Below are 27,862 nucleotides of genomic sequence, written 5' to 3' on the forward strand. Positions count from 1 at the left end.
TAGTAGAAGGAGAAGGTCGACCTTTATACCATTGAAGTAATCCTTCTCGATAGTAGAGGATTTACCCTCTTCGAAAACAATCCTATAAGGGTATTCCTCTACTCGCTAATTCCCTTCTATACCCTACTAAATACAGTAACTATATATAACGAATAATTACTTAAAATCTACGATTCTATAAAGAACTAATTCAAAATTACTTTTATCGAGCCTACCCCGTATATTAATATATTTTTTAATAAATTTAACAATTACGCTAGCTATCGTATTATTAGTATTTCCTTCGCTATACTTAATAGATTATCGTTCTTTTAAACTAATAAAGATATTAGTATTATTAAATATACTTCCGCTAACATCGCCGCTATTATTAACGCTATTGTCGTCGATATAGTAGGAGTGAGGATAAGTAAAATAAATACGTTTGTTACTGATATTTACAATTTAATATATTGTGCTACGCTGGATTTAATTGTTAATAACTATTTTAATTATACCTTTGCGGTTCTTTATAACTCTTATTCCCTTCAACCACTTATAAAGGATATACTTAATATCTCTACTTTTAAGAATATAGCCTAGAAAATTAATTATTTAATTAATCACTTTCAGAAATCGAAATTATAATTATCCCGCTTACAAATATTAATATTATTATATTATAGTCGGATTATTTCCTTATTAGCAAAGTAAATATTCTCTATCTTATCGTTATTTATTTAATATAGTATTCTAATTAAAATAATATAATCACTCGATAAGGATCGTAATATAAATTAATTATTTTAATTAAGAACTCGAAATTCGTATTCTAAACCTTCGTTATATAAATACGGTTCTATAATTAGTATTAAGACGCCCCGGGCGTATAAAACGAGGGCGCTACTCCTATATATTATAATTAGGTATTTAAGATTATCGAGAGCGCGCAGTTTTAGAATAATATTAAAAAGTTCGAACGCTTCCTCTTATTACTTTACGAAGCCTAATTCGCTTTTGAAGTAAATCGAACATACGTTAACTACGTTATTAAAAAGTAGATTGAAATTTAAAAGGTATAGCGAACCTTTTAATATTTTATACTTATTATTAAATAGTAAAAGTTCGAACGTTTCTATATAGTAAGGAGGACTAAATAATTAAATCCCTTAAATTAGCTAGGGTTTCTTTTACTACTTAATACTACTATAGAAGTAATTAAAGTAATTCGACCTCTTATTTTAAGTATTTAGGTAATAGCTATTACCTTCCTTTAGTAATATACTTATTATTTTAATGTACTGGCAGTACGAATTATCGAAGATTTCTTTAATTTTAAGATTCGCGAAGGGATATACGCGGCGTACGTTCAAGTATAGGGGTTTAATTTCGAGCCTAAGTAATTCTAAGTATATATAATAGACTATTAATCCGTTATAGCGCTATTCGTAGTAAGGGTATTCAATACGGTAACGAATAGTATCCTTTATAAACGAATTTTCTTAATTATAAACTTTCTAGTATTACCAATATATAATCGATTATTAGGGGAGCGGATAGATTAATTTACCTTTATCTTTATAAATGGGAAGTATCTATATAATTTAGATAATTCCTTTACTACGCTAATTTACAAGGAAAGAGAAGTACGTTTAATAGAGATTGAAGAATATTTGTTTAATAATATATTAGAAGATAATTGATTAGAAGAAGGATAGAAAGAAAGTAAATAGATTTCCCGATTAGGAAGTGAGTTAATAAATACTATGAAAAGACCAGACAAAATTAATCTATATAATTATCTTTTTCTGTGCATTTTAGCGATTTTAGTTAGTTTGGGATGCCCTACCTAGTTTAGTAGGCACAAAAATACCAAAAAATGGCACGTGTTCTGTCATGTGACCTATAAATCTAGTAAGAGATTTTATTTTACGCTACTTTTACTGAATTTACTTTACTTGACCGCTTACAGGTATTACAGGTCGATCCCTAGTATTGAGGCTTCAGGCTTGCTCAAGTGATTTCATCCCATCTGAGTTCATAAATATTTTGATAGTGATTTGGATTTTCATCTCTTCTTTGCTACCGAGCTGGCCATATGCCCCATAGGGCATGGTATTTTGGATCTTATCTGCAAGACAGGACGACCGTAGCACGTGGCGTAGATCGGCCAAGCTAAGGTCACCCTCGGATTAAAAAAGACTATTGACGGTTGAGAGGGGGAGATCAAGTGTAGCCCCCTCGTTTACTCTTTCAGATCGCATTCTCTCGCCGACATCCCTGATCACCGTTCGTGTTGACTGCAGGTAGCCAGAAACACGTATCACGGCCGTATTGGGTGCTCCTTGATACTGAAAGAGGTCATTGACTTCATTTTGGGCCTCGTTCCCAGCCTCAAGCAAGCACTGGTCTCCATCTTTTGAGAGACACACATCTGCTTGACGTTAACAATATTGATCAAAAGGAATGCTGGATTGGGAACTGTACCGCCATGACTCCCATGCTCGCTTCGTTCTCCTTCCTCTTACTTCGATTGTGACCTTGAAACTGTGGAGGGACGGGACGGGAAAGAGGGGAACAACCACAAGGAGGAACGCAGCGTTTGTGGTCGAGGACAGAGTGTACCTCCCCCCTGACCTTTGTGGGATGTCACGAACCTGCATACAACCGAGCACCTGCCTTTTGTATTTCCCCCTTGTTAAAATTGGAGGAAAGAAGCTGTTGATATCTGTGGTGTGAGTCGGAGTCTGGAACTGAAAAGGGACAGATACCGCCGTGATGGAATTCCCAGCAGTTCCTCCCTTCACTTCCACCAGAATGGAATCGCATTGCTTGATACAACACCACTAGGTAAGTAGTACGTAGACTGTGAACTCGCAAAGTTACCTGTAGATGGATGGCAGAATGCCTGCCAGAAGACAGATGTGTGCTGGCAAACTTGAGCATGTTCGGCACAGCTCCCCTCACTTCTTGCCATCCAAACAGTCTCAAAGAGGCAAGAACCACGCAGCAAAGATTGGCATATGGCAGTGGTTGCCGGTTCAGAATGGTCAAGTGAATGGAAGTTGAGAGTCGGATCACGTCCAGCGCCGACCTACCAAAACCGGTGAATGGCTACAAAGCGGCCAAGGCAGGCAGGGTCAGGTCGCATGGCAGGGTCCCCTCCCCACACAAAGTGTCCTTCCAGAAAATTTCAACAGGAGGGAAACAGGAACCAGTCAGCCAGTGCAAACCACCCGCTTTTGCTAGCTCCCCGTTGTGCCCTCCTCGTTGAGTTTTGCCTGCCTCTGAGCCAGCCGACAACTGCTATTTATCTGTCCTTCCTGCCCGTCCTGCTGCTTTCTTTCCTACCGCAACATCACTTTTTCTCTACAGCAACAGTATTCGACTCCAGTCCTCTTTTCCAGGTAAGATCCTTCTCAGCTATTCCTGACTTTGCAGCACCCCGACACAAAGATCATCACCCCATTCTCTTCGAGGCACCTTATCGCCCCAGGTTTATCCGAATAAACTGTACGGGTCCCGATAAAGTGCTGCGATTTTAAACCCCACACCAAGAACTACCCCCACCTTTTTCCCATTTTTGCACGTCAAAGAAACTTTAATTGCCACCTACAACCTCTCCCTTTACTGACCCATCAACAACTTCGTCTCGACAGACTTTCAATACCCAACTTCGAACCTTCGATATACCCCCCCAAACCAACATCAAAATGGACTCCTTCGCTGCTCCCCAGGGCCGTGCCTGCTTCACTTGTGAGTTCGCCAATACAATCTCTGCGCCCTAGCTTTCGTTTGCTTCGCCGGCGTGACACACAGCTGTCACCCGCGCTCGGTTTCTACAAAGCGTTGCGTCACCTGCAATCCCTTTCACACTTCGATCCTGCGTCCCCGGATGCTACACACACACGGTTATACACAAGGAAGCTTAGCATCATTGTGCTGCGCGCTGGCGTTGGGCTCGGACCTTGGTCCCAGGTCCCGTGTGCCGCCGCAGCCTTGATACTGTTGTGCTATGGGTTGCCGTGCTTGGACAGGGCAGAACATCACGAGTTCGAGATCTGTTCGTCGGTTGAGCGAGAGCTGTTGTACCAGAAGGCGAACAAGTTCTAAACCGTTTAGCCCTTACAGGCACCTGAATAAACCATTACCCACACAATGCCATATCAACAACAATCATCATGAGAGTGAGGGGAGAGATCATCTGACATGAGAGACATTAGGCGGCCAGACTACCCATCAGGTATGCGAAACATTCGGCGAGAGAGAGAGACACCCAGAATGGCGGACGGCGAAAAGATCGGAGAGGTATACGAGTCGTGTGTTTGGTCATGATGCTGACTAGAAACCAATAGGCCCGTGACTGCCCCAACAAGGGCGCTGCTAAGTGCTACAACTGCGGCAACGAGGGTCACATGAGTAAGTCCTCGCTTCGAAAACGTGTGCTTCTGAATGTCTTGCTGACAGTATCGTGCAGGCCGTGACTGCCCCGAGGGCCCCAAGGACAACGCCCGCACCTGCTACCGTTGCGGCCAGACCGGCCACATCAGCCGTGACTGCTCCCAGTCCGGCGGCCAGTCCTCCGGCGCTGAGTGCTACAAGTGCGGCGAGGTCGGCCACATTGCCCGCAACTGCTCCAAGGGCGGTGCTGCTTATGGCGGCGGCTTCCAGAACTCCGGCTACGGCGGTGGCTACGGTGGTCCCCAGAAGACCTGCTACTCTTGCGGTGGCATCGGCCACATGTCCCGTGACTGCGTCAACGGCTCCAAGTGCTACAACTGCGGCGAGTCTGGCCACTTCTCCCGTAAGTCTCCATGTGTTTACATTTATCATGCACAAAGCTAACCACAATTCAACAGGCGACTGCCCCAAGGACTCCGGCTCCGGCGAGAAGATCTGCTACAAGTGCCAGCAGCCTGGCCACGTTCAGTCCCAGTGCCCCAGCGCTTAAATGCGCCCTGCTCGCCAGGTAACACCAACTACCTTTGGCGGCCTCGCTCATTTGCTGTCTAACCGGCCCTGACCTTGTTCACTTCTCATCACCGAGATGAAGAAGCAAGCGGGACCGGTGATAGACGGCTTTTACTGGGGGTGATGACATGGTGCTGCGTTTTTGCGTTGCCTTTCTGGGGGACTTTTCAGTCCACGGGGTCGTTCTGCTGGTGTTTACTGGTCATCTGGATATCCGCTGTTTGGGACTTTTTTTCACGGCGGGTCTCTTACACTTTTCTTAATTCTTCAACCTTTGCATTTTACGCGACACAAAACATCATGATGATCCGACAACCACTGGGGAAATTGGGAAAGCAAAAAAGGTCTTTTCACCAAAATTGGCGTCTGGACGGCCAGGGGTTACCTCTTCAACCAACCATACCGTATGGGTCTTTCTACGATAAAAAGGGCTTGTGCAACAGGGGCGGGGCCATTGCACGACAAACATCTTGCGGGTTTCTGTTTTTTTTTTCACATACGGAACTTGAATGGGAAGGGAACTATCTTCATACTTTGAACGGGCATGAGGACATCATAATTATCCGAGATCTGACGGGAAAGCAAAATCGTATGGGGACTCATAGGTCAACGAATAAAAAGCGCCGAAAGGCCGTGGTGTGCGATGCGAGCGTAATGCATCGATGATGAAACAAATTCTAGTCCTTTGCCTTGAGTGACGTGACTGTTGGTAACAATCTGATGCTTGATAGGAATGGTGATACCAGAGTTGGAAGTTCAACAACGTTACCTTAATGGTTTGCCAGTTGTTCGCTCTGGAGAGGCTTTGACTTGGTCGGCACGTCAATCTCTCAACTAGACCCGACCTTGGCTGGACACCAAGTTCACATTGAAGTCGACACCAGAAGTCTACACCTGAGACAAGCTCCAAGGTAGAAGTCACACGCGGAAGCAGACTAGCTGAATGACTAAGGGTATCCAGAATGTCATGATGGTAGTGAACACAACAGAATTGGAACGCTATTCATGCAATAGTTCTATATCATCAACACCGCCCACCGTCCATTCCCAGCCGCGGCGCCATCATATCCTGTCCTATCCTGTCCTGTTTTCCCCTTTTTACTTTGTTCCTATTTCCCTTCAAACCGCTTACAAGACAGCCTTGGGCATAAACTTCATAGCCTGCCTGACACCAAGATCACCAAGGACCTCCTCAGCACCACCAAGGATAGCATCGAACTTGTAGCCGCGGTTGAAGTTCTCGATGACGCGACCCATGCCCGTCTGGGTCAGGCCACGACCACCCCAGATCTGCACGGACTCGTCGGCGATCTCGTGGGCGGCGCGGGTGCACGACATCTTGAGAAGGGCGATGGGACCGCCGAGGTGCTTGGCTTGTTCGGAGTAGGGCATGTGGTTCATTTGGTAGCTGTTACAGGTTAGTTAGACGGACACACAAAGAAGGAGGATTGTTTTTTCATAGAGGAGGGAGCTGCTTACGTGATGGTCTCAAGCCAAGACTGGTGAGCCTCGCAAAGGGCAATCATCTTGGCCAACTTCTGGCGAATGACGGGCTGATCGATTAGACGCTTGCCAAAGACAAGACGCTGGTGGGCCCACTTGAGGGACTCCTCGACGACGAGACGCATGTAGCGGATGGTGGCGCAGGCCATCATCCAGCGCTCGTGGTTGAAGTTGGAGAGGATGACATAGATGCCCTTGTTCTCCTCGCCAAGCAGGTTCTCGACGGGCACCTTGACGTTGTCGAAGGTGATGTACGTGGTACCGGCCGCGGGCGAGTACGAGGTCTTGATGGGCTTGGTCTCGACGCCCTCGCCGCGCTCGATGACGAGCACGGACAGACCCTTGTCGGTCTTGACGCCGGTGACGAAGTAGTCGGAGAAGACACCGTTGGTGATCCACTTCTTGGTGCCGTTGACGATGTAGTGCTTGCCGTCGGGGGTCTTGGTGGCCGTGGTGCGCAGGCCGGCGACGTCGGAGCCCGCAAAGGCCTCGGTGATGGCCAGGCAGATCTTCTTCTTGCCGGAAAAGACCTCCTCGGTGATGCGCTTTTTGAGGGCCGGGTTCTTGTCGCCGTAGTTGAGGATGCACGTCAGGCCGATGACCATGCCGGCCATGTTGCCGTCCTGGAAGCCGCGGCACGCCACGCGCACCTGCTCCTGCGCCATGATCATGTCGTGGAAGTAGTCGAACTCCTCGCCCTTGACGGCGCCGTTGAGCAGGTTGACGCCGTGCAGGTGCTTGCCGGGGCCCATGCGCATGTGCAGGATGCCGGCCTTGGACATCTTGTCGATCAGGTCCTGGCTGATGAGCTCGCCGGTGCGCTCCTTCTCGAGAGCCTCGGGCGCCAGCACCTCATCGGTGAACTTGCGGATGGCCTTCTGGAGGCTGCGGTGGCTGTCGTTGAAGTAGGGGCTCTTGAACTGGGGGGTAAGCCAGAGGGGCTCGGCATAGGGCACGGGGGAGAGGTCGCCGGGCCGGGGGGTGATGATGGACTGCTTCTCGCCCTTGATGGTCCCGATGGCCAGGTCGTTGTACTTGATCAGGACCTCGTGCCTGTGGAGGTTGTAGAAGGCCGAGGTGGCGTCCGTGCCGCCGACCTGGCGGAGGACGGCCTCACCACCGGGGTGGGCGTCGAGGAACTCGGAGACATCGTAGACGACGGAGTCGATGATGAACCACGTGCTGTCCTCGGTGTTGTGCTTCTTGACCTCCTCGCGGGTGAAGGTCTTGTCGGGGACGTTTAGTACGTTGGCCATTTTGGGGTATATGGGTGGGTATATATATGTGAAGGATTATAAACAACAACAAGAATTACACGATTTGTCTACTTATACCCGGAGGAGGAAGAGAAGGATGATGATGGTCAAAATGGAAACAAGACAAAGACACACTTTACAACACACGGCGGATGGCTGCGGAACATCGTCACCTGGAGCAGACCAGGGGTTGATGATGGACGGCCTGCTCGGTTCTCGGTTCCCCAGCCCAAAACGGGTGTTGCTCCAAGAAGACCAGTCGCAGGACGAGAGGCCATCGGTCTGCCTCGGCTTGCTGGATCGTGGGGTTGTGGAATGTGGGGAGCACGGGGCCACGTCTCCAATCTCCAATATCTTGATCATGATTGGTTGCTTTCTCTTGTCCTTCTCCAGCTTCCGGCATGTGATGTATCCCTGGCGGTTTGGAGAAGAGGACCACAGCATTGTCTCAATCGAACTTGTCAATACATTTTTATAACAAATCTTGGATGTTTTGAATTTGAGTTTGGTATATTCTTCAGTCACTCTGCTTTCTTGGTGGATGGATTTTCTTCGAGTGTTGGAAGAGGAGGAGATGGCGCCAAGTTTCATAGATGACCACCTGGCAGCGTGGATCGCGGCCCCAATGGGGCAGCTCGATGCCAAGCATTATCGGCTCCACTGCCAAAGGTCGTGTGTTCGTTACGGTTTTCGACTGGAAAGTTCAGCAAGGAGATAGTGCTTTGAAGAGGCCCAGAGCGTATGGAATTGAGATGTTGACTTTGAAGTGTGGTCTCGGATTGTCAAAGTGCTGTTGTTTATTGCCCATGTTTACTGTGTAAGATTGTCGTCGAGGGAAAGAGGCACGACGATTTGGCTGCTGGCCGTTGGCAACAGGCAACCCCTCATTGAATCGGATTCCCCACCTTGCGAGGACATACGTTCGCCAAAAAGAAACAGGACTTGAACTTGTCCAGTTGACGATCTAGAACAAAACAAAAACAGTGTTGCGGATCTCTTTACGACAATCCAGACCCTGCCCCTTGCTTCAAAGCCACGCTCATACTTATTTTGAGCTCTAGTTACGTCGAACTACCGTTCACTAGCTTGTTGGGTTTGACTTGCGGGCGAGCCCATGATTATTGCCTCAAGGTCATCAGCCAGTGTGTTTAGCCTCTTGTAAGTTGTTGACAACTAGCTTCTCCTTATTGTTCATCAAGGTGTTAGTCACGCTGAGCACACTCAATGTCTCCAACTCTCGCTTTCAACCGGCTCGAGTTTGATCCGGTCACTTTTACGGCATGCTTCAGATATCAGCTTCGATTGGTCACCAAATCTCAAAGCAACGCAGGATCTGGCATACAGTACCAAGCGGTATCGTGAAGGGCCGATGGTAGTGCACACGGGACACAGGTAGGATGACGCTGTCCAAGTCTCGGCTATTTCAGCGAGGCTCTTATCAGCTGGTTTCAAGGTACCCCTTTTGGTAATGTTCGGCTGTCTTCCGGTTGGACATTATGGGCAGTCAAACTCATCCAAGGGATCACTGGCGTTGACCAAATCCCATGAAGTCGCTCTTTCGCCAACGCATGGTATTTGATATACTGAATCGTCAAGCCTTTTATATATATTCCCCTTCATTGACCGCTTCCTCTGTTCGCTTATCAATATCACACCGCCAAAGGCGTACTATTTACACTTATCGACATCGGGCTATCGAGCTCGGTTTTGAAAGACAGCTCTTGCATCCGTCTTCACAACGACACTCCTCAACATTCCAACATTATTTTTGACATCCTCTGAGCTTGACCGGTTTCCTGTCACTTTATCTAGTCAAACTGCAAGATGGATGCTTATTCCATGTCCGTTGCTAGTGCTTCCCATAAGAGCACCTCGAGGATATATCAGGATCTGAAATCCTCCAGGTTGCACACAGTCTCGAGTTTCAGCTTCGACAAGTTGTCAAGTCGATTCGGCATTATGAACACATCTTCCAAGGTAAAGACACTCCGACCATAAGATGGCGAAGTCGAGGCATGCTTACAGTATATACCAGTCTGGCACAATGAATCCTACGAAGAAACCACACGTTGGCGTTGTGGGAGCAGGCATGGCGGGTTTGCGGAGCGCCGGCTATCTACTCGAGCTAGGATTCCAAGTCACCATTCTAGAGGCAAGAGATCGCCTTGGCGGGAGGATATACCAAGAGAAGCTTCCCAACGGGCATTTCGTGGACATGGGAGCGAATTGGATTCACGGAACAAAAGAAAACTCCATCTTTCAACTCGCCAAAGAGACAGGCACCATCACGACCAATTGGGACGGCGACGCAGCAGTGTTTGATGAGCACGGGCATATGCTCCCAGCGAAGGATGGCGAGAGGTATTCCACGATAATGTGGAATACCATTGCGGAGGCTTTTCAGTACTCGGACAAGCACAGTGCTGAGATCGAAACCAGCAGGTCACTCCTGGATTTCTTCAGGGAGAAAGTAGTAGAGCAGATTCCGGAGACAGAAGAGGACTATGCAAGGAAAAGAGAGATTGTCCTCCAGATGGCGGAACTATGGGGCGCATTCGTGGGCAGTCCTGTTGAGAAACAGAGCCTAAAGTTCTTTTGGCTGGAGGAGTGCCTGGACGGAGGTATGTGGACTTCTCAGGCCCGAATCGTGGATGAAACTGACAAGAAGCAGAAAACCTCTTTTGCTCCGGGACCTACCGAAAAATCATGGAAAAGATCGTAGCTCCAGTCGTCGACGGTGGTGCAGATATCAAACTCCAAACCAGAGTCGCAGAGATCTTTGGCAAATCCAACACAGGCAGCAACACGGTCAAAGTCAAGACCACCGACAACCAATTCTACGAATTCGACGAACTCGTCCTCACCACCCCCCTAGGCTGGCTCAAGCAAAACCTGCAAGCCTTCCACCCTCCTCTCCCTCCCCGCCTAACCACGGCCATCCAAAGCATCGGCTACGGCTGTCTCGAAAAAGTCTACATGTCCTTCCCCAAGGCCTTCTGGCTCGAACCCGACGCCGCCAACAACAACAACCGCACCGTCAAAGGTTTCTGCCAATGGCTCTCCCCCTCCTACGCCTCCTCCACCAACCCCTCCCGCTGGACCAACGAGATCGTCGAGCTCGGCTCCGCCGACCCGTCCGTCGCCCACCCGACTCTGCTCTTCTACATCTACGGCGCCGAGTCCGAGTACGTGACCTCCAAAGTCCGCTCCCTTTCCTCTTCTTCCAGTTCCGGTGCCGATAAGAACGGCTCCGGCACCAGCTCCGACCAAAACGAAGCGGCACAACAACAATTCCTCTACGACTTCTTCAAACCCTACTACTCCCTCCTCCCCTCCTACAACCCCGCCGATCCCAACTGTCAACCGAGCGGGTATCTAGCCACCGACTGGCTGCACGATGACCTAGCGGGCAACGGGAGCTACTGTAATTTCCAGGTGGGGCTGCAAGAAGGGGATAAGGACATTTTGGCTATGAGGCATGGTGTGCCCGAAGAGGGGGTGTGGATGGCGGGAGAACATACGGCGACTTTTGTGGCGTTGGGGACGGTGACGGGGGCGTATTGGAGTGGTGAGGATGTGGCGAGGCGGATTGCGGAGGGGTATGGGAGGAGTGTTTCTGGGGGGAGGGAGTCGGCTGTTTGATCAGTAGGATGAGGATGAGGATGAGGATGTTGGGGGAAGTGGATGGTCAGGTTTTGCGATAGGATTTAGCGGGCGGGGAGTTTTGGGATATGGTGGTTTATGGTTACATATAGCGTTTGTTTGGATTCAGAGGCGGGAAGTTGGGATACCGTTCCGGGTGGCGGATACACAAAGATATGGTCTGATAGATCGTCATGCTCTGTTTTATGGCGTTGCGGCGTTGCGAATTTGTGACACCCGGGCACTTTGAGTGATACCTGACAATTCGCAAATCTGTGGAACGTTTGGACATTGGTAATGGCGACGTCAGTGTTCAGTTTTTACGTGTTTCCGTTGATGCGCGTTCAGACAGTGATTTCCACCTGTTGACCTGGAGTTGAGTACTTGGGGCCAGGAAGAGGCCTGGACGAACCGGAGATGGATCTACGGGATGTCTGATAGCTGAGATCTACCATGGTAGTGTAGGGGAAAAGAAGCCCAGATTTCGTGGCCCTCAGACCAGCCTCCTCGGTTGAAGAAGAAGTCAAAACAAGTTCTTGGCCACTCCAACAGCGGGATAGACATGGCATCAAGACATTCTACGATAACCTGAAGCGAATGTGTGATGGCCCTGATGAGCGGCCAAGCTACACCGTGACCGATAAGCACATGGTGTTGACCGTGTTGGAGGTTGAATGAAGGGAAAAAGGTCAACTGATTGGCGATACTGACCCCCTTGAGCCTGTCACGGGGTTGCCAAGCAGTGACCCCAGTACATGGAACTCCGCACCTCTATGTACCAGGGAAGGGATCGCTTACTGGCAGCGCTTGCACCACCTCGGACGCCGATGACAGAACCCCCATGTTGAGGCGGCCCGGTTGATGCAGTTGATGCCCGGATTTTTAGTGGTGCACCCATTGCCCCTCACGACTTTGAACACTGGAACACAGCGTGCGATCCAGGCGGTTCAGTTCAGTTGGGAAGTACAACCACTGCCAATCAATTAACCGAACAACCTTGACGGCTTCCTCCTGGACATCCGCGCATTGCATGTTCCATTCTCTATCTACATAGCCGCCTTTGGGTGTTCACATTGATTCACAATCACATTCACATTCTTCAACCGCATCCTTCCATTATCACCTTTCTTCTTTCCCTGCAACCTCTTTCCTTAGTCAGTAGGCCCAAGTTGAGTCACGGCCTTTTAGTAACGCTTCCCATCTTTCTTTTCCCCCCATCAGACTGTGTCAGATCACGCCGTCGGATCGGTCCCGGTTCACGGTGTTCTGAAACAACGACAACGAACAGACTCCAGTTACAGGCTTCCCACTTCTCACCCGTGAACGTCACCAGCCCCGGGCTTCGCGTTATCTTATCAACAAACGGATAAGGCAACCGACCGACCGTTAGACTTTACAGAGACCGGAACTATTCCTAGACAACACAACCACAACCACCTCCTCACAGCCCTCTATACATATCTCCATGACCAACTAGTTAGACATACAACTCAGCGATGCCCGCGGTTCAATCATGACCTTCCCCGTCTTCCGCTACCTCGTCCATACCGCTACTCGGCTTCCTGTTGGATGGTTGTTGTCCGCTCTTCAGTGATCCAGTACCCTTCATCTCAGTCTGTCTTGAAGAGGTTGGGTGCCGTTAACCGACCGACTTCGGCATCTAGACTTATACCCTTCTGCCTAGAACTACCACTTACAACACTCTCCCGCCATACCTTCACGACGACTTCCCCAAGAACTCGCATACGATACTAAACTTAATAACGAACGAACGACACCATGTACTTCTTTCAGTCCTTCCGCAACTCGCTTCTACCAAAGCAGTTGCTTCGCTTCGTCTTGGCACGCCTAGACCTCCTCGACTCCCAGGCACTTGACCTAGACAACCTCAACTTTGCTATTGGCCGAAATACTGTTCTAGAGTTTCGTGATGTTGGACTGATTCTATCCGTATGTTTCGTCCCCTGTTCGCCCTTGTGTTCTCGTCATACTAACCACCTGTTATGACAGAAACTCGAAGCACTCGCGAAACTTCCCCCAACTTTCAAGATCCAAAAAGCCAAAGTCCTCCTACTTCGCATCACAATACCGGTCGATGTCTACAACAGTCCAATAATAGTCGAGGTTGAAGGTGTTGATGCCAGGGTACGCGTGGCGTCCAAGCAAGAGCAGGATGAACAAACACCCAAAAACGGCGAGGAAGTTGTGCCAACTGCTGCCGACCTAGCACAGTTTTTTCTGCAGACAGCAGTTCCGACCGACGAGCAGAGGCGGCTGGAGAAGGCCCTTGCCGAGGAGGCCCAGGAGGCCTTATCAGAGTCCATGACCGACTCCGAAACCGATGACGATGGCTCCTTTGCTACCTTTGGCACCGGTCAGGGCTTGTCGTTACCAACCTTCTTGACCAACTTTCTGCAGGGTATCCTGGACAGGGTCCAGATCCGAATTCACAAGGTCACCTTCCAACTCGACATGCAAGTACCCGTCGAGCCGGGTCTCTCGACAACAGAACTCGTTACTTTCCAGCTGGCGTTGGACCAAGTCATTGCGGAAGGAGTCACGGCGCCTGGACAACAACAACGAGATAGCTCTCCCGCGATAGTACCAAGGGAGGGCAAGCGTCATATCCTCCTGGACAATCTCCGGGCATTTCTAATCACAGAAGCGAACGTATTCTCTTCTCTGCTACCGACCCAGTCAGCACAGTCCTTGGTGAAATCGCAGGGATCAGCACCTCATGATGTACCGTCAACACTTGGTGACATGTCGGGTTCGATGCAGTCATCAGTGGGGGGACTAGATATGAGCATAAGCCCAGATCAGGTGGAAGCCTTGGATATGCTTGCACAGAGCCAGTACTCAGTACGAGATAGCGAAGATGCTCTGAATATCCCGTATGAGGACGACATTCAGCATCCAGAGGGCCAAGAGAATGTTGATGGATCTTCGCCTCTCTCAACACCGAGGGCCTCGATTTACCAAGAACATGACACGCCGATACTCCAGGACCATGCCAACTCGGCTGTCATGCAACATCAACCGGAACTTTGGTCGTCCTACGAGCGGGGGATTCGATCAGAACCTTCTCTTTGTCCTCCAACAAGTTTTCAACCTCCGAATATGCCCTCTGGTGCTGTGTCTCCGGCTTCCTCTGAGCCTCTTTCGTCTGCCAGTTCAGTACGGTCGGACGATGATCTGCCAAGCGCTGACGTAGAGGACCTCGCACAGTCACATCTCTACAGCCATGAGGAGGCTGAGAGCATGTACATGAGCGCCTTTTCCGATGCTCGTTCGACGATGATGCCAGGAGGCAATATGCCAGGAGGTTGGGACTCTGAATCTTCAGGGGGCGACGAGTCAGCCACTGAGCGAGACTCCTCAACCACCCATCCTCCTCCGGTTGCAGGCGAACCCCAATCATCCCCCAGCGTTGACTCCGAACTGGCTGGCCTCCAACCTACACCCGAATCGACCCAAGGTGACGAGCCACATCACGAAGATGCTTCCACACCACGCGGGATTACGAGGATGGTCAAGGAGATCGTATCATTGGACTCGATATCCGTCTACGTTCCTTCCACGAGAAAGCAGGTTCCGGTACCAGTCACCAACCTTGCCAAGTCGAATCCTAACCTTCCAGGAGCGTTTTCGGTTTACCAGTCATTTCACAGTAGTACTACGGATCAGTTAAAGCTGCTAACTCCGGAAGACCCAGAAGAAGAAGATCGCCGCGATGAGAGCATCGAAGTCGTTCTCAAGCCTCTGACATTGCGGTTCGATTCGTCAGTGGGATTCCTGCTCGCTATGGTTGTTACACGGCTGCTGGAAGCATTTCAAGGATCTTCAGAGGAGGCTACAAAGGCAGAACCATCGAAGGATGATTCGGGTATACCTGACATCAAGGTTATTTTGGAGCAGGTTACGGTACAGTTTCTGGAGAAGCTGGCTGGTGTGGCCGATTCCGCGAAGAGGATATACGAGACACAAAAACCCGATTTCGGTTCGGATGTCCTCCTTGAGGCCAGTCTTACGAACTTCAATGCCTCTGCGCAGAAGTCCGGATCGCAAACTGAAGTAAATGTCGGCATCGAGAAGTTCACGTTCGGTTATGCCGATGAGGCCATCATCTCGTTTACTGGCGAGGCTGATCTGTTCCAGTCCACAGCAACTGTTGATATGCTATCTGCTGGGAAGGACATCGCAGTCAGGGCCACCATTACATCCGATGTGACTCGGGTTGATGTCAAGACACTACCTCTTTACATGAAGCTCGATTTACAGAGGCTAGACGAGACTTTCAGCTGGTTTGGAGGACTCAGCAGCTTCCTTAACATGGGATCGTCAGAGGACTCGGTAGCGAAGGCCGTACAAAAACCAGCGAAACCCCCACAAAAGACTCGCGGCGTACGATTCGAAGCCCCAATTGATCCTATGGAGAAGCGGTCAGGGAGCAAGATTGATGTGCGCATCAATGGCGTGCACGTGGACGTGATCGGCAACGACTGCAGCGCAGTCTTAAACACGAGCGCTCTCAAGCTAGTACACCGCGAAGAAGCAATCGCCGCTGTGCTCAAAACGATCAGGCTCTCCGGGCCCCACGTGAGGAATTCCCATGCTAAGGCGCCAGTCGTACTAGAGTTGGATAGTACAAGGCTGGACTACATCGTGACGCCTCGGACCAGGGATCTCGAACGGCTTCTTGAGCTTATTACTCCCTCAAAGGTCAAGTTCGATGAAGACGAAGATGAGATTATGGTGGATACCCTGCTAAGGCAGAGGAGGAAGGGGGCAGTTCTTGGGTTGGATGTTAAGAATGTTAAAGTGAGGGCGGGCAACTTGGCTCTGCTTGATTGTATCCCGAGTTTGGTGGAGGATCTTGCCAAGCTGGGGACGGTCGCAAAGTATCTGCCCGAGGATGACAGGCCTGGGCTGCTTACGCTTGGGCAAGTCACAAACGTGGATTGTGAAGTTGATGTTGGAGGCAGGTTTGGAGTTGTTAACGCGCGTTTGACAAACCTTGAGCTCGCCCAGATCACGGTACCGTCGTTGGTGGCTGTCGCAGCAGGCGGTATTACGGTCAACCGGAACGAGAAAACCCCGATCGAGGAGGAGCTGGTTAGCACGTCCACCGCCCATGCTCCGGGTACCTCGAAGGCGCCTGTCCTGATGATGCGCATGATTGACGATATCGAACCGGTGTTAAAGATCAAGCTGTTCGGGCTGAACGTGGATTACCGAGTACCGACAATCATGGATGTGCTTGGGCTTGTTCAGGAAGACACCACTCCGGAGGAATTTGAGGCCAACTTGGCTGCCTCTGTTGCGAACCTGGGAGGTCAGGCGACTGCTGCGCTGAGGAGACAGGATACGCCAGAGAGCCCTGTGGTGGAAAAGGAGTTTAAGCCCATAAAGCTTGATGTGGCCTTCCGCGACTGTGTCATTGGCCTTAATCCTCTTGGACAACCTTCGAAGCTGGCTATCGTACTCGCGGACTCGCATCTGGAAGCCATCCCGGGCAAGGACAGCACGCTTGACGCTACAGCAACCTTGAAGAAGGCGTGCATTCTCCTGGTTGACGATGTGAAAACCCTGCAAGACATCCAGATCAATGCACGAGGACGCGCCCCCGCCATGAGCACTCCCCAGGCTCTTGAACTATGCAGCAAGGGATTCGTCAGCATCTGCGAGATATCATCCGCAAAGGCTGTCGTCAAGGTTGGCAAAGATGACGATGGTGAATCTCATGTCGAGGTGTCTGTCCGCGATGACCTGCTCGTTCTCGAGACTTGCGCGGATTCGACGCAGACGCTCATCTCGTTGGCCAACGCGCTTACACCGCCTACTCCCCCTAGCAAGGAGATCAAGTACAGGACGTCCGTGTTGCCTGTTGAGGATCTGTTCGCGTCTATTACCCATGATGCGTTCGGCAGAGCAGAGGGCGAGTATGACTTTGACAATGACTTTGCGGGTGCTCAAGGCATTGAGTACGGGAATGAAGATGATGATGACTACTATGGCATAGGAAGCACGGAGCATCTCGAAGTTCAGTCAGAAGGGTACGGTGTCGCAGAGGAACTATTCGATGCTACGAACAGTTCGATCCTGGGCGACATTGAGGTGGAGAATACGAATGACGGCATGCTGGTCAGCACGGCAAACCTTGATGAGCCTCCGGCCAGCAGCCAGAGTGAGAGTGACTTGGATATTCAGGAGAATTACTTCTCTTCTGAACCAGTCAAGAACACAAGGCTCCGCTGGAACTCGAGGAAGAATTTGTACGACCAGTCGAGTGATGCCAAGGTCTCCAAGAGCCCTCTCGTCATCTGCGTTCGGGATGTTCATGTCATCTGGAATTTGTATGATGGTTACGACTGGGTTCGTACCCGAGAGATCATCACCAAGGCGGTCCAAGACGTGGAGGCTAAGGCATACGAACGCAAGGCTCGAGCTGACCGCCACACGTATGAGGATGAAGGGGATGAAGCATCAGTCGTTGATGACTGCTTGTTCAACTCGATATATATCGCGGTGGGACCCAACGGGGACCCAAGCAACCTCAGACGGGCTATAAACCAGGAGTTGCAGTACCAGGACACCACAACCGAAACCGAGTCCATCGCCACCACGGCATTCACCACCTCGACTGCCCGCGCTTCAGGGCACCGTCAGTCGCGGCCACGGTCAAAGACGCTGAAGCTTAGTCGCAGCAAGAACCACAAAATCACGTTCGAGCTGAAGGGTGTCAACGTCGACGTGGTGACCTTCCCCCCCGGCAACGAGACCATCAACACCATCGATGTTCGCATCCACGATTTGGACGTCTTCGACCACATCCGGACTTCAACATGGAAGAAGTTCGCCATGTACGACATCGACGCAGGCGAACGGGAGCTTAGTAAGCACATGGTCCATCTCGAGGTTCTCAACGTTAAGCCTGTCCCGGATTTGCCGGCTACGGAGCTCGTGGTTAAGGTTAACATCCTTCCACTGAGACTCCATGTCGACCAGGACGCTTTGGACTTTATCACGAGGTTCTTTGAGTTCAAGGATGAGACGCAGCCTATTCATCAGTCATCTAGTGATGTGCCGTTTATCCAGCGCTGCGAGGTCGGTGATGTTCCGGTGCGGTTAGATTTCAAGCCGAAGCGAGTGGATTATGCCGGGCTGAGGTCTGGTCACACGACAGAGTTTATGAACTTTGTTATCCTCGAGGATTCCAGGCTGGTGCTGAGACATGTTATACTGTACGGCGTCTCCGGGTTCGACAAGCTGGGCAAGAAGCTCAACGACATCTGGACCGCCGACGTCAAGGCGACTCAGCTCCCTGGCGTTCTAGCCGGCGTGGCGCCCGTCCGCTCGCTCGTTAATGCCGGCTCGGGCTTCAAGGACCTCATCGAGATTCCCATCCGGGAGTACAAGAAGGACGGTCGAATCTTCCGCAGCATAGGTAAAGGAGCTACAGCGTTCGCAAAGACTACTGGCACAGAAGTCGTCAAGCTAGGCGCCAAACTCGCCATTGGCACTCAATACGCCCTTCAAGGCGCCGAAGGCATGCTAGCCAAGAGCCCACCCAACTACAACCACGCCGGGCCATCCTCGTCCTCCGCCGTCGTACCAGCCGGAGTAGACCACGAAGTCTGGGACGAAGAGGACTTTGGAGACGACCGTCACACACCCAAGGCAATCAGTCTCTACGCCGACCAACCGTTAGGAATCATGCAAGGCATGCGTGGCGCCTACGCCAGCTTGTCTCGGGATATTGCGATTGCCAGAGACGCGATAATCGCGGTGCCCACTGAAGTGATGGAGAGCTCGAGCGCCCAGGGAGCGGCAAAGGCGGTGCTAATGCAGGCGCCGACGATTTTATTTAGGCCGGCGATCGGGGTGAGCAAGGCGATTGGGCAGACGTTGTTGGGTGCGACGAATGCGTTGGATCCGAATCATCGGAGGAGGATCGAGGCTGTGAGTTTATCCTTTCTGTTGTTACCTTGTGAACTGGGGGATAAAATGCTAACGATGATGTGTGACAACAGAAATACAAGAAGCACTAAGCGTAAGGAAAGGCAACGAGCCTCGCTTTCAATGTCGAAAACGATTATAGTTGATAGATATGCGGAATGAACGAAGTATGGCTGTTTTGGCTTGGTTGAGCTACACTGTCGAGCTCTGAATGAGTCTCGAGTTTGGTAGGAAACGATATTACAGTTTCCGTTTGGGCAAGACGAATTTAAGGTCCTTCCCCTCTCCTTTCTTATTATTGTCACACGAGCATGAAACGCATGGAATCAAGGGTCACTAGTGGTATGGCTTTCATGGTTTTGTCTTTCTTCGTCCTCACCTTGGTACAATATGGGTTGGGTTGGGTTTTCTTCTGGGTTGGTTGGTTGGGTACACGGGGCAGCAGCAGCAGCATCATCGTTTTGTCCTTATTATTAGTATCACATGGTATATCAAACAAACAGATAGATAGGAAGGCAGATGAATGCATTATTCTAATTTTCATGTACATCTTCATGTTCTTCACTGGAGGAGGCCCATTATCCTTGTGGCCCTCATGAGTAAAGGAATGATGGTAGTCTTTCAACAGGTAAAGGTCCGCTGGCTCAATGGCAGAGCGTCTGACTACGAATCAGGAGGTTCCAGGTTCGACCCCTGGGTGGATCGAGATTTCGAAATCTTCAGTTTCTGAAGTTTCTCTTTTTTTTGCACAGTTTTTTTTTTTGGTCTTGTGAATTTTTGGTGGTGGTGGACCGTGGTGGCCGTGGTGAAGGGTGACATGGGTCATCTTGGATGGTGGAGTAGACGTGGTATCTTATCTGAATGACCGGAGCTTTGGGGCGGTCCTGATAAATCTACTGTGTTCTCTGGTTAAATCTACGGCCCCCACATGCTGACACATGCTCAGCCATGTCAGCCACACCAAAATTTAGCGGTCAGCGATATCGATTGATATTGTCGCTAACAATCCTCGCCGTCGTAACGTCGTATCGTATAAATCTCTGTAATTTAAGTTAGTAAATTGAAGCTATCGCCATCGCTAGTATTATTGCTATTGTAAATTATGTAGTATTAAGAGGTGGAGAGCATTAACTAGCCGTTTGTCCTATATATTGATTCTTTATATAAATACTTAAAATTATCGATTTTATTAGCTCCCTAGAGGAGGCCCGTGCGCTTAGCTTAGCGCCTTCGATTGAGATTATTTTTGTTGTTAAATACGAAGCTCCCTTCCCCTTCCCTCTTATTATATTAAAGAAGGAGGCTGAAGATAAGGCTGTTTCCTTTAAAGGCGTAGAGTTGTTGCTTACGCTAGAGCCATATCCTTTCGATAAATTCGATGACTATATGTAGCCTACTTTTAATACCCTCCTTCTTAATGCGAAGAAGGCAGCGCGGGTAATTAGCTTTGCTTTGATAAAGAGGCAGGTATTTAATTATTATTTGAGCAAGCTATTACGGTATGATTTCGAGTGTTTAGAGGGCACGAAGTTGGGTAGCGGTAGTAAGAATTTAAATCTAATAATAAAGTTTCGTTTATTAAGTAAGATTAGTAAGAAGGATTGTAAATAGTAAATTAAGGCTACGTTGAATATTAAAACCGATCGTTGGTCTTTTATTCTTCTTTGCTTAGACTATTGCTATTTCTTTGACGTCGAGGTCACTAGCTACTTTGTTATTAACCGTCGCTTTAATTGTACGGAGGATATTACCGTTAGTATCGTTTACTTATTAAAATAATTAAAAACGTTTGCGTTAAATATTGCCTTTACCTTCCGTAATAAGTTCTTTAGTATTAAATTAGTAGGGTATAACGTTTTTAATATATTGCGGGGAGATAAAACGAACATTGCTAGTAAATTAATATTTATTTAGTAATTTATTAACGCTTTGGTAATTAAGGAAGGGGTTATTTACGAATTTTATTATAATAGTAGGCGCGTTCATAGTTTTATCAATTGCGTCTTTTAGATGTACAATTGGTACGTGGAGTAGTTGAGGAAGAATTTAAAGGTTTAGAGTAGAGACTATACGTATAAGGTTAATAAATTTAATATATTTTTCCTTTAAATTTGCGGGGTTATTATTATATATATTACTTTTAATATCGGTTACTGTTTATTGAATAAGGAGAGGGAGGGTTACTTTTTGTGAATTCTTATATAATTTCAAGACCTTTTTATTACTAAAGGAATCCCCCTCCCTAACATTATTATTACTGACTTTAATAAAGTATATAAGAAGGCTATATAATAGGTTTTTGGTAATGTTATTTAGTATTGAATTTGCTTGTGGTACGTTATGAAGAATGTAGTTTTTAATATTAAGAAGAAGTAGGTTGGTTCTTTCGAAGGTATAGCGCTTGGAGAGCGGGGTAGCGACGGTAATTATTTATACAATAAGGAAAGTTGTGAGGTCTCTTAGTAAATTGCAGTGAAGTTCCTTAATAATAGCGATTGCACTTATTATTTGGGTAATTTTGTGAGGAATTCTCAGTTTTAATTACGTAGCGGGCAAATTCTAAAGGACGATCCTATTAAGAATCTTAATAAGAGGGTGTGGTTGGATAATGTTGATGGTATTTTGGCGGCTTGGAATGTTATTATTTATTCTAATATAAAGGAGAGGTTTTGGGAGGAGTGGAGGATTTTTAAGAGCGAGTTCTCTAATTAGAACGGTGAGTTATCTATTATTATATGAAATAATAGATAATAGGTTCGGATTAATTAATTCCCCCTCTCTTTTATAAATATTATTATATACTTTCTTAATATATATATCTTTATAAGGTACGAATTTTACTAATTCGTTATTAAAACGTATTATAATTTCAGTATTAGAATTACCTCCCGTATAGAGGGTACGTACGGCGTATTGAAAGCTTTGTTTAAGAACCATTATATATATTTTAATTAGTTGTTTAATATTATTAAGGAGACTTTTAGCCACTTGTAGGAGAAATATTGTGCGAATTATGCGATATAGATTTTTAAGAGTGTTAATTAATATTTTTATAGTATTTTTCAATATCTATAGTATTTTATTAGTTTTGTGGGGTTCGATTTGATAAAAGGGTAGTGTAATGGGCTGGCGCCCGGAGGTTATACCTGGCTCCAGACATTTAGAAGCTAGGCTTCTAGACCTTGGCAGGGCCTACAAACCCGCTTACTCGCCTACCCCTTAATTGGCCAGGCTTCCAGTATATAAGTATCCTTCTAGGCCCGCTTGGGCTTTCTAAGACTTCTTCCCCTTTATTAACAATCTTAAGCTCTATTCTACCCCTACTACTATATATACCTAGTAGACCCGTAATATATTATTAACCCTCTTTTTTAATCTATTACCCTCTAAACCTTTTTACTCGTCTACCTGAAGAACTCTTCTTTCTCGACCGTTTATACAACCCTTCATTTTTCTTCGTATTTATAGAAATACTATACCGCTTCTTTTACTTCTTTACTCCTTTATAACTATAGCTTCTATCCCCTAGGCCTAAAACGCTGCTAAACGCTAATAGTAATTCACCGTTATAATCTCCACCTCCGTTACCGAATTCGCTACCGTTAAATTTATAACCCCGAAGCCCGTTCTCCCCTATTTTAATAAATTTACGAGGACTATTAAAGAAGTCAACGCGTAGATTTATAGCGTTGAAATTAAATTATATATTAACAGCTAAATTATTAGCGATTTAAAGGCCTAGTTCTACTACCTTTTCTCTAACCTTTCGCTCTCTATTAAAATTAATTTACTTCCCTTTATAAAATAACCCTCTAACCGCTCGCCCGACCGAATTTTATAGAAAGTTCGCTTCGATTACAATAACCCCGCTATAAACAAACGCGTAGGTTTAAAACTTATCGACTTTCTATAAGGTTCTAAGGAAACAATAACGAAATACCTCCTTTGCTACAAGAATATACTCTATAAAAGCGGCGTTACAAAGTGGCTAAACGATACTAAAATTACTATTTTCGAAAGTAATTTTAATAACGAATAGAAGGCCCGATTATAGGAAAGGATAGATATCCCTAGCCTCTTTATAGAATATTTAGAATTCTTCCAACGCTTTAATAGAAATAATTATTTGGGGAGAGGCTCTATAACTTTAATAAATGCTAGGGATCCTATATAAATCAGTGCTATAAAAATATCGATAAGGGCTATAAAATAAAGTAATCGCTCTAGAGCCGGGCTGGGCATTGGGATTACCCTCGAATAATAATAATAATAGAAAAAGGAAAACCGCTATATTGGCTACGGATCTTCATAATACTAGGTAAGGGAATACCCCGTAAATAAGAATAAGGGTAAAGCCGCTATACAGCTATAGAATATTACCTTTAAACCGGTTAAGGATTCGGATAATAACGAAATTTATAATAACGACGATTAAATATAGAGCTAACATCTATTTCTACAGAACCGGAAATATTAAGAATCGGCTTAGAAATACTTCGTTATTAATGGCTATTATAATACTTCTAACAATAGCCTCTATTAACATTAATATTAGAGTATAATAGGCTATAATTATATAGGCTTAACTATTGTAAAGGAAGGCTATATTATATTATTCTATAAATATAAACAGTAGAAATTATATTAAGATTATATTAAAGCTTCACTATCGTACCTATAAGAAGGAGGGTTATAGAAATACTTTACTTAAATAGGGGATTCCTCGTTATAATGCTTTATTATATAGATTATAATAAAATAAATAGGGCGAGGGTTTATACGGATAAATAAGTTAGGTTATATATAGTAATTTGGGAATATACATAGAGGAGGAGTTGCTCCTTTGCTTTAGCGCCCGCGTACGCGTATAATATAAATATTGAAATTAATAGTCCTTAGGGGCTTAGTATTTATAATAGAGGCTATAAATAATATTATTTTATTTATTTATTTTCTAGTCATTTGTACGAATATTCGGTTTAGGAATATTTGGGAGCATTTCTACAGCGCAAATAGGAGGCCGCTTATTAAATTCTAGGGATTTCTTTATATATAATAATTTTCATTTATACGTAAGGGGGAGTTGGGGGGTAATATAATGGGTTAGTGCCCGGAGGTTATACCTAGCTCCAAATGTTTGGAGGCCAGGCTTCTGGACTTTGGCAAGGCCTATAAACCCGTTTACTCGCCTACCCTCTAATTAGCCAAGCTTCTAGTATATAGGTATTCTTCCAAGCCCACCCGAGCTTTCCAGGACTTCTTCCCCTTTATTAACAATCTTAAGCTCTATTCCACCCCTACTACCGTGCACACCCAGTAGACTCATAACAGGTAGTTGGATTTGATATTGGAGGTTATTGCTAATAAGCGGCGGATTATAGAGTGTAGCGGCTGTTTTAGAGTGGAGTTTGGTTTGCTTTGTTAGTACGAGATATTAATGTTATTACGAGTCGATAAGGCGCTTACTTTGGAAGAGTTGGATTGTTATTAGCGGTTAAAATTTAATTAAGTAAGTCTTCGAGGGTTATTTTCTACATTAATTTATGTTGTAAATAGTTCGTATTAATTTCTATTCTTTATAGTTATTATTAGAGGCGTTCTTTTGTATACGCAGGGAATAGGATCTAAACCCTATATTTAATAAGAAGTAGTAGGATTTTTAAGTATAAGGGTAAGTGATTAATAGCGTTTAAATTGTACTTGTAGCTGCCTATTTACCCATTATTTCGTCCGCGAACGTACGCTACAATCTTTTTTACAATGAGCTTTTACAGCTATCAAAGAAGGTAAAGAGGATAATAACCACCTAAGCAGTTATTTAGATGTAGGCAGAAATATAGGGTTTTAAAGATATAGCCCCCTCTTTATTGTAGAACTTCTAGAATTTCTTATAGTACTAGATGTAATTGGAGAGAAATTTAATAACGAGGGCGGCGTAGCCTTCGAGTATATAGTAGTTATAGAACTAGGGCAGTTGGGTGCCCCTATCGTTATAGTAGTAAGGCAGTTAGGTACTTCTTTTAATTTAATAGTAAGGCTTTAGCTTTTAGCCCCTATACTAAGTATCCATGATGCTTTTATAGAGGTAGTAGTAGTATATAGGGGCGCCTCTTGTATTAACTGTGTATTAGATAGTGTATTAGAGTCTTCTGGTATAATTATCTGCTTAGAATTAAGTTTAGCGAAGGCACCCTTATAACCCTTATAACTAGGGTACTTAAGGGTGGCACTAGTAATAATCTAGTGATTTGATAGTACTTAGTATTTATATACGTATAATTACATTGGTTTTTATTATTTGAATACCCTTAATTTCGTTTATTTTAGTGACGATGGTACTTGTATGTCGATTTGCAGTAGATTTGTATGGGACTGACATCTTAGAACATGGAGATATGGGCACGTGATGGGGCTGGTGTATGTGGGGGCCGTAGATTTAACTAGAGAATACAGTAGATTTATCAGGACCGCTTTGGGGATGTCATAGCTTCCACTTGGCACGCTTGGGCAACGGGCAACGACGGATAGGTAAGTGGGATGTGAAAGTAGCTTCTTTTCTATTTAGCATAGATATGGTGATGGTAGGTAGGGACAGTAGGCTCTCTCTTTTGTTCGTATCATGCTCATTAATGTATGTATGTATGTCTATGCTTTTGAACTTTTTGCTCGCTTGCTTTTCCAGTTTCCTGCAATCGATTGATTATTCCGAGCCCATTAAGTCCAACCCAACCCAACCATTCCCACCCACGTCTTTGGTTTTGAGGAGCCAACAACCCGTCTTTATGTTCATTCACGTTACTACATATACAATGCTCTACTGACTCTATCTTTCTAGTCTTAGACTCTATCCTCAAGTCTAAGCCTCAATCTCATCATCCCCCCACCCGGCCTCCTTCGCTTGGGGTTGTGTCTTCGCAGCACTCACATTCCCACCCCCCACAACCCGTCCACCAACCTTCCTCTTAACCCTGCACCGCATCCCAATCGCCTCATCAAAGATGAACTGCCAAATCACGTACGTCCAGCTCCGATGCTGCGGCAGCCCCTCGTAGAACTCGGACGCAATCTCGTACAGCTTCGGCAGCCGCGTCCAGGGGATCGCAGGGAAATCGTGATGTTCGTTGTGCAAGCCGACGTTGTACGTGACCCAGTTCAGCGGGCCGTAGTAGGAAAAAGTCTCGGGGACCGGGATGCGGTTATCGGGGTTGCGGGCTTCGGGCGTGATTTTCTCGTAGACGTAGTGTTCGGCGATGAAGTGGCCGGCGGTGGGGTGCAGGCTGCCGGCGAGGAAGGAGCTGAGTAAAAAGTAGAGGACGGAGTTGGCGGTGAAGAGCGAGTCTGGGAGCAGGAAAATGAGGGAGTAGTCGAACGCTAACTGGATGGAAAGGTTGAGCCAGTGCACCCAGGTGAAAGGGACGCGGTAGACGGCCATGGGCCGAAGGGCGTAGAAGAAGATCTGGAAGGTGCAGAAGAAGGCTTTGCCGAGGATGGAGTCGAGGAAAAGCGCTTCGAAGGCGGTGGGCAGGTCGGTGTCGAGACCGTCGACGCCGAGGGATTTGTGGTGGGTTAGGTGGTAGGGCTGTTTTTGTGTAACTTCTGTTAGCTCTTGTTGGCCGAGGGAGGGGGGACGAGGGGAAGGGAAAGAGAAGACGTACCCGGAAAGAAGCACTATACGGAACGGCAATAGGCAAGTTGGCGACAATGGCGAACAGCCTGTTGGCGGTAGGCGAGCGGAAGGCCAGGTTGTGGGAGATCTCGTGGATGGCCAGGAAGAGGTTCTGGTTGCAGGTGGCGCCGAAGACGTAGGCTGTGAGCCAGAACTTCCACGAGAAGAAGGAGGTGTCGCGCAGGAGGTGGGCGAGGAGGAATTGGAGCGAGACGACGCCCAGGACGACCCATTTCGTTAGCGGTTCGGGACCGCAGAGCTTGGTGACCTGTTGAACATGCATACCATACGGTCAGTATAAGATCTCAAAGACATCTTGGAGACGGCATGACTGGATATCAAGATAACATACCTCTGGATGCGCCTTGATAATGGCCATACGACGTGTCCGGTGCGGCTCCTCGGTGTAAGTCCAGAAGAAGTCCTTCTCGAGGGCATCATTCTGGTCCGCAGCGCCGGCACTGGCGGAGGAGGAGGTGGTGTCTAGCTTTCCATTCTGTTGTTTCCTTTGCTTGGCCGACGAGTCCGTCGTGGCCGTCGTTACTGCGGAGGCGGCCATGACCGAGATATGTGCTCGTTGTACAGCTTCGGAACTCGTGGGAGGAGGAAAGATATTCGTGAAAGTTCCCAAGAGATACAAGCCCAGCTTTTCCACACAGCAAACAAAGAATTGGAAAAGAAGGTGTATGTAGGAGAAGAGAGATGGTGAAATTGGAAATTCAGGGTCCAACTCAACAACTTTCTTCTAAGGTAGCACGACCACGCTATCCCACGCGTGTAAACAGACAGATAAGGAGAGTGGGCATTGCAGTGCTGTACCACCCACCTCAATGGCAAGCTTGGGCTGGAACTGGAACGTCTTGGCGAACAGTGGACGAACACCTCA

At 47.3% G+C, this 27,862-nt stretch overlaps 5 protein-coding genes and 1 non-coding gene across 6 annotated transcripts; 4 read left to right on the top strand and 2 right to left on the bottom strand.

Annotated features, from left to right (window-relative positions):
• Positions 1-2,904: 2,904 nt before the first annotated feature.
• B0H65DRAFT_140955 (uncharacterized protein) lies at positions 2,905-4,929 on the top strand. Its single transcript, XM_062820931.1, has 6 exons — positions 2,905-3,386; positions 3,639-3,735; positions 4,203-4,222; positions 4,335-4,398; positions 4,687-4,783; positions 4,839-4,929. The coding sequence occupies exons 1-5, from the start codon at positions 3,090-3,092 to the stop codon at positions 4,728-4,730; spliced, it is 522 nt and encodes a 173-aa protein (XP_062685263.1). The 5' UTR covers positions 2,905-3,089; the 3' UTR covers positions 4,731-4,783; positions 4,839-4,929.
• Positions 4,930-6,078: 1,149 nt separating this feature from the next.
• B0H65DRAFT_546954 (acyl-CoA dehydrogenase/oxidase) lies at positions 6,079-7,709 on the bottom strand (the record flags this gene model as incomplete). Its single annotated transcript, XM_062829477.1, has 2 exons — positions 6,079-6,358; positions 6,430-7,709. The coding sequence occupies 2 exons, from the start codon at positions 7,707-7,709 to the stop codon at positions 6,079-6,081; spliced, it is 1,560 nt and encodes a 519-aa protein (XP_062685264.1).
• Positions 7,710-9,753: 2,044 nt separating this feature from the next.
• Positions 9,754-11,351, top strand: B0H65DRAFT_419941 (uncharacterized protein; the record flags this gene model as incomplete). Its single annotated transcript, XM_062824244.1, has 2 exons — positions 9,754-10,330; positions 10,378-11,351. The coding sequence occupies 2 exons, from the start codon at positions 9,754-9,756 to the stop codon at positions 11,349-11,351; spliced, it is 1,551 nt and encodes a 516-aa protein (XP_062685265.1).
• A 1,779-nt stretch (positions 11,352-13,130) lies between these two features.
• B0H65DRAFT_418528 (uncharacterized protein) lies at positions 13,131-19,472 on the top strand (the record flags this gene model as incomplete). The annotated part of the gene is made up of 2 exons (XM_062824152.1): positions 13,131-13,301; positions 13,362-19,472. The coding sequence occupies 2 exons, from the start codon at positions 13,131-13,133 to the stop codon at positions 19,470-19,472; spliced, it is 6,282 nt and encodes a 2,093-aa protein (XP_062685266.1).
• A 471-nt stretch (positions 19,473-19,943) lies between these two features.
• On the top strand, positions 19,944-20,015 carry B0H65DRAFT_t104. Its single transcript has one exon. It is a non-coding gene; the product is annotated as a tRNA-Arg (tRNA).
• Positions 20,016-25,845: 5,830 nt separating this feature from the next.
• Positions 25,846-27,841, bottom strand: B0H65DRAFT_141099 (fatty acid desaturase-domain-containing protein). Its single transcript, XM_062820932.1, has 3 exons — positions 27,329-27,841; positions 26,966-27,244; positions 25,846-26,889 (listed from the first exon to the last, which is right to left on the bottom strand). The coding sequence occupies exons 1-3, from the start codon at positions 27,533-27,535 to the stop codon at positions 26,167-26,169; spliced, it is 1,209 nt and encodes a 402-aa protein (XP_062685267.1). The 5' UTR covers positions 27,536-27,841; the 3' UTR covers positions 25,846-26,166.
• Between the last annotated feature and the right edge of the window lie 21 nt (positions 27,842-27,862).

Source organism: Neurospora tetraspora (assembly GCF_033439725.1).
Source record: "Neurospora tetraspora strain CBS 560.94 chromosome Unknown B0H65scaffold_2, whole genome shotgun sequence".
Lineage (NCBI taxonomy): Eukaryota > Fungi > Ascomycota > Sordariomycetes > Sordariales > Sordariaceae > Neurospora > Neurospora tetraspora.

Excerpts from the sequence above, each read along its gene's own strand:
- B0H65DRAFT_140955 (XM_062820931.1), top strand. The coding sequence starts at position 3,090 with ATGGCTACAAAGCGGCCAAGGCAGGCAGGGTCAGGTCGCATGGCAGGG. Across the intron at positions 3,387-3,638 it reads ACTCCAGTCCTCTTTTCCAG|ACTTTCAATACCCAACTTCG; the intron begins GTAAGATCCTTC and ends TCGTCTCGACAG. Across the intron at positions 4,223-4,334 it reads GCGGCCAGACTACCCATCAG|GCCCGTGACTGCCCCAACAA; the intron begins GTATGCGAAACA and ends AGAAACCAATAG.
- B0H65DRAFT_141099 (XM_062820932.1), bottom strand. The coding sequence starts at position 27,535 with ATGGCCGCCTCCGCAGTAACGACGGCCACGACGGACTCGTCGGCCAAG. Across the intron at positions 27,245-27,328 it reads TTATCAAGGCGCATCCAGAG|GTCACCAAGCTCTGCGGTCC; the intron begins GTATGTTATCTT and ends CATGTTCAACAG. Across the intron at positions 26,890-26,965 it reads CGTATAGTGCTTCTTTCCGG|CCCTACCACCTAACCCACCA; the intron begins GTACGTCTTCTC and ends ACACAAAAACAG.